The 13,991-nt window shown below is 38.6% G+C and overlaps 1 protein-coding gene across 3 annotated transcripts in view; it reads right to left on the bottom strand.

The window, feature by feature from the left end:
• LOC124216115 (netrin-1) overlaps positions 1–13,991 on the bottom strand; it is a 138,080-nt gene that overhangs the window by 29,251 nt on the left and 94,838 nt on the right. The window contains exons 3-4 of one of the 3 annotated variants that reach the window (XM_069135037.1): positions 4,264–4,413; positions 2,874–2,973 (exon numbers count right to left, since the gene is read on the bottom strand). In XM_069135037.1, the coding sequence (XP_068991138.1) occupies positions 2,874–2,973; positions 4,264–4,413 (250 nt within the window). The remainder of the gene's footprint in view (positions 1–2,873; positions 2,974–4,263; positions 4,414–13,991) is intronic. The other 2 variants (XM_046620261.2, XM_046620262.2) reach the window with 2 other exon arrangements.

Below are 13,991 nucleotides of genomic sequence, written 5' to 3'. Positions count from 1 at the left end.
CGTTGCAATTACCAAAAAAGGAACGACGATAGCACGAAATGGTTACGTGTACCTCGTTTTTCGTAATTCCAACGATATTCAAAGAGTTTTTTTTAACTGTACCTGTTTTACTCGACTTTTCTACTTATTATAACAAATGAAATTTTCATCAGTGTACAAATACGATACTTACAGTGTATTATTTTGAACAATTATGCAAAATGTAACGTGTTTGCTTATCATTTTGTCGGTAGATTTTCCTTCACCTGCAGCTTCTTTCTTGTATCAACATCTAGTTATTATTGTCACTGTCGTGACTGTTGTCATTATTATTATTGTTATTCTTATATCGTCAGAGCCTAGGTATGTACTACATACAATGTATGTATAATGTAGATACATACGACCGACACTCAAGAAGTCGAAGCACACAACGTACATAGGTACCTATCTGCGGTTGGCTCGCATTAACATATAGATGCGATCCGTGACGTGGCATACTCTCGAGCCACGGATGCGATATCGCCTCATGCCTGCCTCTTAGACTAACCAACCTCGATTCAGCCGAGCTACGTATGATAGAACAGCCGGTTGCCTTTTAATTTTAACTCTTGAGCATTTTTTTCATATATTTTTCCATTACTTTCCACTTTGCACGATTTTTTTTTTTCAACTATAATTTCGAATTTCGAACTATAGTTAGAATCTTGGACAGTTGAAAATCAACTCACTGTTTTGCCGTCTGATTTGTCATGGTGTATTGATTATTAGTTACTGTGCTTGATTTCCTTAAGAATGTGAAAAAAAATAAATAAATGCGAAAATCATAAAGAAGAGCTGGGGTGTTGATTTTTGATTTCACATCGGTTTGAAGACGCTAAAAAATTTAGTTGATTCATTGAATTTCAATTCATAATATCGTGTAATTTTCTACACCGAGGTAGAAGTTTTTTTTCCAATATAGTCGAATCGATATTGCTATTTTTTGATCAGTATACATATCACTGGAATATTGAAAAATTGTAAATTCAACGATACCAAAGTGATAAAAAAAAGTGCCATATGGCGAGTTTGTAGAGAATATTTTTCTGAGTAAAATCAGTAATCACAGATTGTAATCGAAAACGAATCGACTAGTTTTTCAAACAGTTTAAAGAGATTTGAAATGAATACGTGGCATCTGTTAAGCTTTTGTTGGTTATAATTTCAGTGCTATCCTATTGTATCATTTTTAGGAAAATACTATCTTGGCTTATTTAAGAATATCCTCAATAAATTTCCTCAAAAATGTAAAAAACTGATGCCAAAATCGAAAAATATTGCTCTCATAAAATTGCGAAGAAACCGCAGAAGCCTTTCAACTCAAAATTAGCGAATCCGACGTTTAGTCATTCCCGTTACAAAGATATCAGTCTAATTATACCGCTCTCAACACCAATAAAAATAACAGATTTCGCACCCTCGTACAAGGATTCCCGTTAATCCGGACCGATTTTATCGACCATCGGGGGCAATAATCTCCAAAAGCAACGACTCGGCGGCCCGAGTATCGAGATTCGGAGACAAAAGGCGTTCGAGTTATTGAATTTCGAAGTGGAAGAAGGGCGGCTGGCGCGGGGTTTGTTTGTGTCCAAACACCCTGCACGTTGGTAAAAACGCGTAAGCTTGTGTCTCTAGCGCAGCCCCGTTCGCATTTACACACGTAAACGTACACGTACAAGTAACGCACAAGTGACGGTAATAAAAACGGCAGGAAGGCGAGCACCGCCTGCAGGAGGACGAAGGTTTGGGGTCGTAAGCCGCGGGCCGGAGCGAAGGTAAGGGTAGTTTTAATTAAACCATTAGGGGAGGCTGAGAGGCCAGACAACCAGCCTCCGCGCCGTTCTCCGTCTGCGCCGCGACTCTCGAAATTAATGTATATTTCGCTTTAATTTCGACACTCAAATATTGCGCATTATTATACACAGGTATAACATACCTTAGACAGCTGCAGACGCTTTGTGGACGAAAGTACGAAACGTTACTCGAAATTGGGCGACGAGCTACCAAAGAGATTTCAAACATTTTTCACGAAGAGCTGAAAATCTGCTACGGCGACAACGTTGTTGTATTATGGAAAATGTGGTACCTATCGAATTAAAAGTCAGATGCGATTCGAACTTCCGCGCCATTGTTTCGATCGCGTCGTTATTCGGTACAATTGTAAACCTAACCTCTGAGCAATGACGTCACAAAAATAGCGCGCGTTCGAAACGTGTTTTACTTCTCGCTACTTTACAGCTTATACTTTAAGCAAACCCATTGTTTATCGATGAGTTAAAAATGTGAAACGTTTACTTTTGCGGGGTTTTAATCGGTAATTTCGATTGATGTGTACTGCAAAAATTTTTTTCAAATTCAATTCCAATCTATCAATACGTCGAGAAATGATTTTCTTGACAAATGCACGGAGCCCATGCAATTTACCCGAAGTAAGAATAACTAAGTTTCGGATAGAATCTTGATGGTAAAATTGAAAATGTAGTATTTACAACATTTCATTTTGTTTTTACCAGATTTGAGTGTAATTAGATAAATTGTCGATGTTATGCTTATACAAACGCGATGAAACTCCTGATATTACAACTCTGATTCGTACTTTTTCCAAACCGTGCATAGACGACAATTTTCTACGCATACCTTGAGCATGATTATAGAAGATTGCGATTTGCCGTGGAATTCGGATAAGCGTTTAAAAAAAAAAAAAGAGGGAATTTTCGATCTTGCGCGATAATATCAGAAAAGTTGAACGTTCTTCCACCCTTAAAATGAAAGCAGGATGTAAACACGATACGAGGATCGATCGCGCGATGCGTTATAATGGAAACGTGAACGCTGCTAATGGCATCACTTACTTACCGGCGCGTCCATCGTAGCCGTATTCGTGTTCGGTTTCCTCGTGTTCCCCGCTATCCTCGCCGGCCATCCCCTGGGTCTGCACTACCTTCGGGATTTCTGAAAATACAGAACATAGAAGAGGAAAAAATTAGTCGTGAAGTCCTTCGAGGTATCGAGATTAGCGAAACACAATCATGGATCGTGCTTAAGGTGTGACGAATTGTTTTTTACCAACGGATTTGAACACTCAAAAATGATAACAGGATTATAAGAATTGAAAAAATTGCCACACTTGGGCGAGCCTATTAGGTTCAGGATCTACCCAAGCATGCGTGCACAATATTTTTCTAAACAATTGATGTATATTTGTAAAGTTAGATTAATAAATTTTTCATGCACACAGTTTGACAAGCTTTTAAAAAATGTAAAAAAAATACTTGTTTACTTTACACAAAGTGCAACAGTTAAGAAACCGAGGTCGTCGAGTGTGCCATTCTTGAAAATTCACACCTATAAAACTTTCTACGCGAAATAGTTTTAAAAAAAAATTATTTTTCCCGATAAGATAAATTTAAAAAAATCTTTCGCGAATTCTATTTTCTGTAAAATTTTGAACTATTATACATAGGTACATTCCAAAATTAGCGATAAATCTTCTTCGTATCGTACAAACTTTTCTCGGCGGATTTTGAAATAAAAAACTATCGTTGATCGGTTGTAATAAAAACAAGTTAACGAACCTCCTTTAAACCAAGATATCGTTAAAATTTTTTTCAAGTTCAGTTAATAAACTAAACAACTCAGAAAACTCGACTAAACCAATCTTTGCAGCGAATTTGACTTCTCCGTATAAATATATCGCCAAAAAAAAATTGCAGTCATTTGCGATTAAAGCTTACGCACGATGAGAAACGTCCCAAATAAATCTTCGAAAAATATTCCCAACTTTTAAATCGCTTGAACATTATAAAGTTCAAAATTTGTTTCATCAAATTCTAAAGTTCCAGGGTTCCGTACGAACAGTTGCAATTTTCTTGAACCCTCCACTAAAGAAAACAAGAAAAAAAAAAGAAAGAAATAAATAAAGTTAGACTCAACAGCGGCTAGGAATCGCGAAGGGAGAGGAATACATCCAGCAACTGGACGAGAACGATATGCACGATCCTCTCGGATGAAATCTAGGATATCGCTGAGACGTTGCCGAGGGCGAATGTCGAGGCAATAATACTTTGTTCCCGGGTGTCTTCAGGGTGGTAATGCATCAGCTGCAGCGAACTGCCGGTTTTATTATCGCGCCGCGGAAACCGGCGCCGCAAAGTTGCATGAGGTCAGGATAAGGATGGCTTTGCCGGACGATCCTCTCTCTCCTCTCTCTCCTCTCTCTCTCATCTCTCGGTCTGAACTTACTTATGCACGGCGCAATGTGGGATCTGCTCTGCTGGTAGCCCCTGGCGCATCTGTTGCACGTTATTCCAGTTACTCCGTCTTTGCAGGGGCACTGGCCGGTGCTCTGGTTGCACGTCTTGCCCGAGGCACCTATGGGGTGGCAGTCGCACGCTGAAACACACCATGCGCAAACAACGGGGTTAGTATTTCTCGGATTAACGCTATTTCGCATAAAGGGTTTTAAATGCGTACGAAGATAGGGGGGAATTGTTTATGGCGGGGTGAAAAACCACTCCGAGACACGAAAACTGAAAGGGAAAGCGAGAGAAAGGGTGAATTCGAATGGAACACGAAAAACTCCCCGCCATTCTCATTGGAAATTACCAAACTTGTTGCTTTTTCTTTTTCCTTTGAGGCTGGTGCATAATTTGACTGATTCTGAATCTCATCGAGTTTCACATGGGGATGGAGGAGAAAATTTACTAAATCTTGGAGAATAATTTCGCGTTATAATTTATGGACAGTTTCTTAATTTGCAAAAATATAGCAAATTTCGGGTACAACGATTTCTATTTTTCGAAATACATAATTAATCGGAGTTGCAGGCTGGGCCGCTATTTTGTACTAAATTAGTTAAACAGAGCTAAAATCAATGAAACAATTTTTGTCCGAATCTGGTAATTCATCTATTTCTCTGGTTATTGTTGTTGTACATAATTCACTTTCCTCACTCTCACCTATTCAGTAACGAGGTAGTAAGAACCACTAAAATTGAGATTTATCGGAATTCCTTGATTCATTATCGGAATATTGTAAAAGAAAAACTGATCAGAGATGATTATTTATTAAACCAGCAATTAATTTAGAGTTATTAGTTTTAATTCGTTATTTTTCGACATCTTATTTTCCGAATGCAGAACTGCGTAAAGTTAGAATAATGCTATTGTATGTCTATACAAAGTTTAAACAAGAAAAGTGTTTAACGTTGGAATCCAGTTGAATTTTGATAAACATTTGAAAGCCACGAATGTGAACTTGTAGTTCACTTTCTGAACTATGCGCATCCATCGTTCTTTTTTAATTTTTTTGTATGGTTTAATTATCAATCTTTTTACTAAATCACGTGGATGAGGTTTTCTCAATTTTTTTTTCCAACCTTTGAAAAACAATAAATGAACCGGTACATTGCAAACAAAAGTTTCAATTACTTGAACATACTTTAATGGAAAAGTTTCATTTTCAATTTCTCAATCGTAAAACGTCCTAAGCACATTGTGTAAATAAATGTGCAGTAATACATTTTCGGCGACGCATCCAGTTCATTAACCGCACTGTAAACTGCATTGTGCATCGCATCGCGATATTGTAACAGGGTTTGATTAAAATTACGAGGCAGCAATGAGCTGGTATGTATTTAATTACACGTTCGTCCCAGCTGCAGAGTAATTCGAGGTGCGGCGCAGGGAATTTCACGCCACGAGTTGAAATAGTGTCAAAGTTGATTAAACATTAATTAGCCAGAGCGGGGTAACGCAAATCGCTAAAAATATCCAGTTTTATACCGTATATAGCGCTAAAATTGTTCAAATTTTCTCTTTTTGAGATTACGGCTAAGAAAAGGCGGGGGAAATAAAATCGTGATAAAGACTCGTTGCCTAAGAGACTGGCAGGATCGAGACGAACTTTCGTGCACGTTTAGTTTGGTTACCGGTTTCTCCGTAGCGAAGAAAATTGTTCGTGGTATAATTTTTTGACGGGCCGTGGGACGCGGCGTTGATCCGAGCTAAGGTACTGCAGCTACCAGAATTTCAGATAAAAACCGGATGCTCCTCGGATCGAGGGCCTTAAAAATTCAACAAGGCAGCCTCGACGAGGAACTCGACTTCAAATGAAAATAAGTTGCCGTTTCAACACCAACCGACGAATTTTCTAAACCGAAAAAGATGGAGATTTTTCTTTTCAAAAATTACTTACAACATTATAGAAACGAAAATTATTTCATCGTGTGGAAATTAATTCGCTCCAAACGTTTGATTTAGATGATTCGAGTCTTCTTGCTTGGCATTTAAATCGAAAAATAGAAAGAATAAAAAAAACAAAACCAACGCGATTATTGATTTTTTGCGAAGATTTGAGGAAGGGTAAAAAATAGAGAACAGATTTTCTTGGGAAATTGAGTATTCGTAGACCAGTTTTTCTTTACGTTTCTCCAGCTTTGTGAGAATATAATTGATAAATTTTTCTGCCAATTTATTTCAAGGTATTCAAGTTTCGATACACATGTTTCACTCTGAACGCGGTAAGAACCTGAGCATAAAGTCGAGCGTATCACGAAGCGTTGCATTCCAATCTTATCCTAATTCTATGCACCTAAGAAACGGCCTCGTTGGTAAAAGTATTATAGCTTAAGGCGGCGTTCACACGACCTTTCGTGCATCAGAAGCGAGAGTGTTTATGAAAGAAAAGAGTAGAAGAAGAGTAAAAACAGAATTACAAAAAAAAAAAAGAAACAAGGCGAAAGCATGAGTTTTTGTAAAAAATTCAGTCGTATCTTCGATCCGGAGTGAATAACTTACAATTTGAATACAAAGGAAAATGTCTCGATGTACAATTTCATCAAAACTATGAAAAAGCGAAGAAATCAGATATTATGAAAAAAAAAGTAGACTTCTCGTGAAATTATGTGGATTTAGCTGGAGGTGTACAATAATTCATTTTTTGGACTGGCACGAGAAATCGAAACAAAATCAACGACAAACGAAAAATGACACACGCACACACACACGCAACAATAAAAGAAAAAGAAACATCCTGTGTAAAGAAAGCTAAGGGGAGGAAAAATAAACTCAGTATATCGTATAATGTTATACATAAATGCTTCACCGAAATGTTGGGCCACGGAGCGTTGCCTCGCCGGAATATATAATGTATATAATAAGAGGCGAGGAGGTGCGTGGGTTTTCAGTCTTGATTGGCTCTTGGTGTATCAATGAAATTAGTATGGACTACCTTGTAGTTTACGTCCACCCACCCGTTTGGGGTGTGATGAATTACTTTCTACCGCGAGGCCGGAGTAAGCGGATGAACGGTATGAAGCCGGCGCCGACTCGATTTTCTCATAAATCTCGCGCCAAAACTGCAGGCACTGTTTAAAAGAAATAGCAAGGCCACATTGCAGGGGAATTACGATTCGTCAAAGTTCTTCGTTTGATTTTTAAACCTGACATATCTGGAACAACGTCTTGAAATAAATTTAGAAAAATTTTAATCGTACCGTATTTTCGGTGAAAAGTCATTTAAAATATCGTCAAAACTGTTAATTCTTCAAACGTTTATAGATCTACAATTTGAAAACTAGAAATTCTGTATACTATATTATTCGCCAAATTTTTATCCCGAGGCGAATTCGAGGCAGAATTAATGATCGTTTCAAAATTCACTCTGTAACCGGAATTATGCGTTGTTTGTTTTTTTTTTTTTTTTCAGTGGAATACGAAGATTTGGTTTTCTTTAACACGGTCTTACGGATGTCGCGCGAAAAGAGTTCAAAGAACGAAACGACTCTAAGAAAATATAGGTATAAAAAATTAACAGAGACGACGGATTTGCGCAGCGACGCGAGATGAGTCGACGTTTAAATCGAGGAACGATAAGCGAGCGTGTTTTGCATGGGGCGATGACACAGCTTCGTAAGATCGGTTTAATCCCCAGGCGAGATGTCGCGGCTCTTGCGGTGGACCGGATCGACGCAAGAGACGAAAGAGAGGTGAAAAGAAAAGAAAAAAATTAAGACCGACTTGATCCCGGACGGAAATCAGGTTGTCACGCGTCCCGGATCGAGTCACGTACGGACCAACCGGGCTCTAATCTCCGCCCCGCGTTTGATCTTCTTAAGAGAGACAAAGAAGCAAGAAATAGAAAGAAAGGAAGAGGAGGAGAAAGAGAATTAATAACGCGGAAGATTATGTATCAGGGTGAAATGAAAAAAAAACACGAAGCATGGTAACGACTTGTGAAAATTAATCGTTGTTCGGTATCCCGGTTTTATTGGTTTCTACTTTTACCGGTCACAGTCGGCTGTTTCTATCTATTTTCACAGTTTCTTCGGTAACGTAGTTTTCATAGGTATTCTAAGTTTTCAATTTTCCGGAAGTACCATCGAAAATCGGTACGAATTTTAAAAGCACCGATCGCAAAATAGGCATCAATTTCAAAACTACCGATCAAAAAAATCGTTACGTAGTTATAAAAATATCCGGTAAAATATCTGGATTTAGAATCGAGTCATATGATGTTGGAATCGAGAATTGGTATGAATTCTAAAAACAGTGATGAAAAAATCGGTAAGTGGTTACAAAATCGTACGATAAAAGATCTGTGTTTCGAATCGAATCGTAACGTGATATTGGAACCGATGAGAAAAAGAACATGGATGACTTTAATTACCGATTTTGAGAACTTTGATGGGGATAGAAGACGTGCAGCTGAAGCCTACGACCGAAAACTCCCATAACTCATATTTACGCTGGGTAAAATGAACAGCCGGAGCGTGTCACTTATTGCTAACTAATATAAACATGACTGAGACGCCCACGAGAGTCCGACCTACACACCGGATCGTAAATCAATGGTATTTTACCATTCCTCTTTAACGTTCCGCACCGAGAGGAAAAGACTGCACGAGTAGCGATTCGCGATCGCCGGCGTGCCATTTTGGCCGTTTATCACAACTCGAGAGCCGTGATTTCACACGGACCACACTGAGAAAAATTTCATTTGTTACAGTAAGTAAAAAAAAAATTGAGTAAAACAGATATAGTTAAAAAAAAGAAACTGTTTAAATATCGTTGGAATTACGAAAAACGAGGTACACGTAACTATTTTGCGCTATTATCGATCCTTTTTTGATAATTGCAACGTAAAATCAGTTTGTGAGGTTTACTCTACTTTTTTAGTTAAACAAGGCTTTAACGTCAATTTATTGTCGCACAAGCATTAAATTCTAAAAAACTATATTTTTGCGATTGTGGCAAAAAATGAAAATAGTCAAGGACCAAGCGGTAACCGGAACTCAAAATTTTTCTCAATGCAGAGACATTCGGAATACGAATGACCGGCGTCACTTCTCGACAAAATTAAACCCTCTTAGGCTTGGTTCTGAAAATCGGCACTGTAATTTTTGGCTTCTTCCGGTAATCTGATGGCTGGCGTCTTCGCATCGGCATCAACGATCGTAAAACAGTTGAACGGAACGCGTCGCTGGCATGCTCGTTATCGCCGGTGAGGTAATTAGTTATTCATGGACATAATAAACCTGATTTACGATCAGCGAATATGAGTTCTTCTTGTATCGTTAACCTCGCGGTGTCCTCTTTGCCCCGACATCGGCTAACGACGTCTTCCAGACGGTTACGTGTTGATCTGTTGTCAATTTTCTCGACGTCGCTCAAACCTCTAAAAATCGTTTTTGCTCGGAAAATTGGTGCGTCTTTGCGATACCCGAACAGGTTTGCAAAATTTGTAACACGGATTTTACAAGACTTTAGAAAAATCAAAATAATTTTCAAACGGTTTCATCGGTTCTTTACGTATTCGAAGATGATTTTTCGAGAATTCTTCACTTCTGGTATGTCTGCTGAATATTAGCAAATTTCAAGGATATTCAGATTTCAGCAATCGTATATGTGTATGTGTACAGATTTTTATAGCTATATAGAAATAAGCATCAAATTTTCAGCCGTTGAACAATGTCAAAATCACATTATTTCGGATGTAGATACTTTGCAACAGGATTTCGAACGACTTTAAATATCCTCAAGTCTATTTCAAAGATTGTAACAGGTTTAAAAAGAATTCGGATTATTTTTATCTCGTTTTCGCAGAGTTTAGAAGAATTCAAATACCGGTAGATATTCAAATCCTCCTGCAGGTTTGCCAAAATTTCTTGTATATAATTTCAACGAGCGTATTATAGACCGGTTGTAAAAAAAAGTATTACAATGTTGGAAGAATTTCTGAAAACGAAGCACTTCGCATCACGGCTCTAATAAATTTCTAAAGCATTACGATTACTTTATTTTCAAGTTGAAAGATAAATGATTAATTTCACAGGATTTCCAAAAATTAGGAAAATCACGAAAGTGGTTCACACCTCTCGTAATAAAATAAGGATGCCTCCGTTGTTAGCCGAATAATTTTGATCACCTGTATTCGATCTGCAGCCTCAGCTACTGCACTCCGGGTTTATCGCAAGATGGCAAAAACCGTAGCGAAAGAGAATATGAGGTCTGCTTAACGACGTAGACGCCTGGAGGATTAGAAGAACCTGGCAAAGGTCTTTTTATCCGCGCAGTGGCAAGAGAGCGAGAACCGAGAATCCGAGAATATAACTACGTATAATATCTCTAGAGGGATGTTTCCTTCGACGCGTAAAGAGGGATGTAAATTTTTTCACGGAAGAAGAAATCATCCCCTCTGCGAATCCCGCCAATTACACAGCATTTTGCTTTCTGCTTTTCGGCCATTTTTTCCTCTTCTCCTTTTTTGTTTTCTTCTTTTTTCCCACCCCACGTTTTTTTACTATGCATCGAGGATAACCCTCCAACAACCGTAAAAATTTCCGCTACTCCTCTTCGGCTCCTTTTTGAAGTCGGATTCTAGCCAGCTGTATTACTCGCGGCGGATATCAGCCAGCAAATCCCCGGCCTTTCATGCAGCGCTGCGCTGTATTGCCAAGATCACAATCGCCATTCAGCTTCGACTCGCGATACGCCAGCCTTTCGACCAGCTCTTGCTTAACGATAAGGAATTCTTTCAATCGTCTTTGTGTTTACTTTCTTTTTCATTTCACGGCACTCCAAACGGTTAGTAGGTTTGTATAAGATCTCTGGAATCTTTTGAAATCACCGAAGCCTTTGAAATTGGATAAAATTTTATCGAAATCTTTTAAAAACATTTGAAATCGTACAAAGTATTTCGAAACCATTCGAAATCCTACGATTAATAGTAACTCGAATTTTTTTTTTTACCCACATGTCAAACTGATCAAAGTTATATTACATGCAATCTTTGAACTTTTTTTTTTTTTTTTTTTAATTTGCATTACAATATCGAGAAATCCGTCAGAATTATTCAAAATTAATCCAATGAAACGTGGAATTTTTCAATGCGTGTGTTGTGAATCTTTAAGATCCTCTAAAATCACTGGAATTAAGGTTCGAAATTTTGCAAAATCTTACACCACCATCCCACCTTTAGTTGCAAACAATAGCAAGTCCCTTCAAATTTTCACAATTTTTCAGTCAAGTACTAAGATTCCAATTATGTATTCAAGTACTCGGTATTGTTCCTTAATTACGACACAGAGCAGTGAAATGTGTCGTTAGGATGGAAAAACGTCTCTTATTATACTTGATGAAAGTTTTGTTTCGAAAGCTCTCCGTGAATGCAAAAAAAATTTTTTTAATTTTATTTTCGGGCAAATAAAAGTTAATTCTGCTTCCTGCCATTAAAACGATCTTTAAACCAGTTTTCTTCATGTCGCAAAGGCTAGTCCACCGATATCAAATACCTTTGAATCTCATGTTTGTATGAAAATAATTGCGAAAATGGGAGAATGAGGTATCATAAATAATGGCCTACGGATGTTGAATTGAATTTCGTATCCTATAAATCGTAGATGACAAATTTTACGAGATTTTTACTCAGGTGAAACATCGCAAAGTGGTACAAGAGTAGATCATTTCTCATTTTCACGATCTGAGAACCTGAATCGCGATTGAATCCGTAAGAGCGTCCGGCTGCCTTTGACCTTTCGCCTTTGAATGGTCTGGCTGAAGCGTGTTTGCAGGTCCTCGCGATAAAGGACATAACTCCTCGCATTAGAAGCCAGTCAACTTCCTGTCCAAAGAGACCAACGTATGTGGTCTCTGATTAATCTCATCGGTTTAAGCGAAGGCACGTGCTGCCCAGTTTTAAACGCGTCAGGACGCGATGATCTATAGGCAAGACTTTGCATGAGACTTGAGACTTAGTGCCACTCTCCTCTGATTATCGAGTGTTGCTGCCTTGCCTTTCCGGACGAGCAGCCCGCGATCGAAAATCAACCTTTGCCGATTGATTTACAGATTTTGGAAGAGACTTTCATTTCCTATGATATAGTGAAAACAAAATTTCTGTCTTCGCACCATTTTCTGGCTTCATGCCTGAATTATAATGTTGATACTCGTTGTAGTGACAATCTGTACAGTCATTTTATATACAATTATATATGTTAAACAACCCAAATTTTCGTCCAAATTCCGGAAACTGCGAATTTAATATGAACGACCGAAACTGAAAACTGGAACATTCAATTTTATGTTTCACATTACCTAATGAATCCAAAAATATGAGATGAAATTGACGGGTTGACTTTTGGCAAAGGAATCCCGCCTCAATTATACAGTTAATTAAGCTTTGATGCTCGCCGATTTATGGCATTTAAGAAAACGATACAGCAATGATAGAAGATTAGTAATAATCGATCGTTCTGCGTTGAGGTTCGTGAATTTGAAAATATTTTTTACGTCGAGAAAAAATTGTTTCAGCGAACTATAGGTTTACCGTTTTAAGCAAGGAATATATGTAAGAGGATCGTTGACCCTGGTTTTTTGAACGACCGATCAAGCTTACTGGCGCCGGGACCAAGAGTCAAAGAAGCACTGAGGAGGTGAATAAAAAGGCGAGAAAGAAACGGAGAACGGAGTAACTGCAGTGTCCTCGAGTGTTTTCATGGGTCTGAGATAATCTCGAAGAGGAGCCGGCTGGGATCGGGGCGTAGGCCATAAATCGGAGGCTCACCAAAACTCTCCTCTCTCTCTTTCTCTTTCTCTCTGTCCCTTTTAAAGCACAAGGTACGAAATCGTAAACGTCGGATTGCCGGACGCAGACCGGCAGTCGCCTTAAGCTGATTAAAACTGAGAAATCTCTCTTCAATTGGTCCAAGAGTTCGAGTTGAGCAGCAGCCGAAACAGGCCGGCATGACTTCTTGTTCTGTCCCCGGTTAATTCACGGCTGCAAATTCACTCCGAACCGCAGGTGAAATAAAATCGCGATTTGTATTCCACTCGCAGAAGCGATATTCGCCCACGTTCACCGTCCCGTCGCCGATATCTTTAACTTCTAAGCGGCTGTCCGCCCAGGCACCAACCCGTTCAACAGATAACGGAAAATCGACGAGTCCGTATCGTCGATCTCCATATCGAATGTCCGGTAATATAGATCGGCACGTTGCTCTTCGTTCCAGTCTTACTTTTCACCCTGGAGGACTATTTTTTACTATCAATGGACGCGCAAACTTCGTCTTTGATGCGATTTTCGTAGTAGAGTGATCAATCGGTTGATTAATTGACCGTTGGAACACGATCGACAAGAGTTGTAGAAAACAACCGCTTGAAAGACTGCAAACACCAATTTACATGAAAAAAAAAAGATCTGACCAAATCTAGAATCTGGAATCGATAGCGAAATGATTTTTCGATCGGTAGATTATTCGCATCATTGGAAAAAATTATTTACCAAAGACAGAGTGATGGACCATTTGAAATTTCTGATAGATCAATCTACAGAACAGCTGTAATTTCGACCAATTTTTACACCAGGCACGATTGATCGGAGTATCGCTTTTAGTTCCAGCGCTGCATTTTTTTCCAGGAGTCTATTTTTTGTGCTTTGTTAACGCATTTGTAGTCTAAGAATTGATAAACTTC

This window comes from Neodiprion pinetum, chromosome 4 (assembly GCF_021155775.2).
Source record: "Neodiprion pinetum isolate iyNeoPine1 chromosome 4, iyNeoPine1.2, whole genome shotgun sequence".
NCBI lineage: Eukaryota > Metazoa > Arthropoda > Insecta > Hymenoptera > Diprionidae > Neodiprion > Neodiprion pinetum.
The sequence above is the reverse complement of the archived record's forward strand: the minus strand, read 5'-3'. Positions and strand labels throughout refer to the sequence as shown.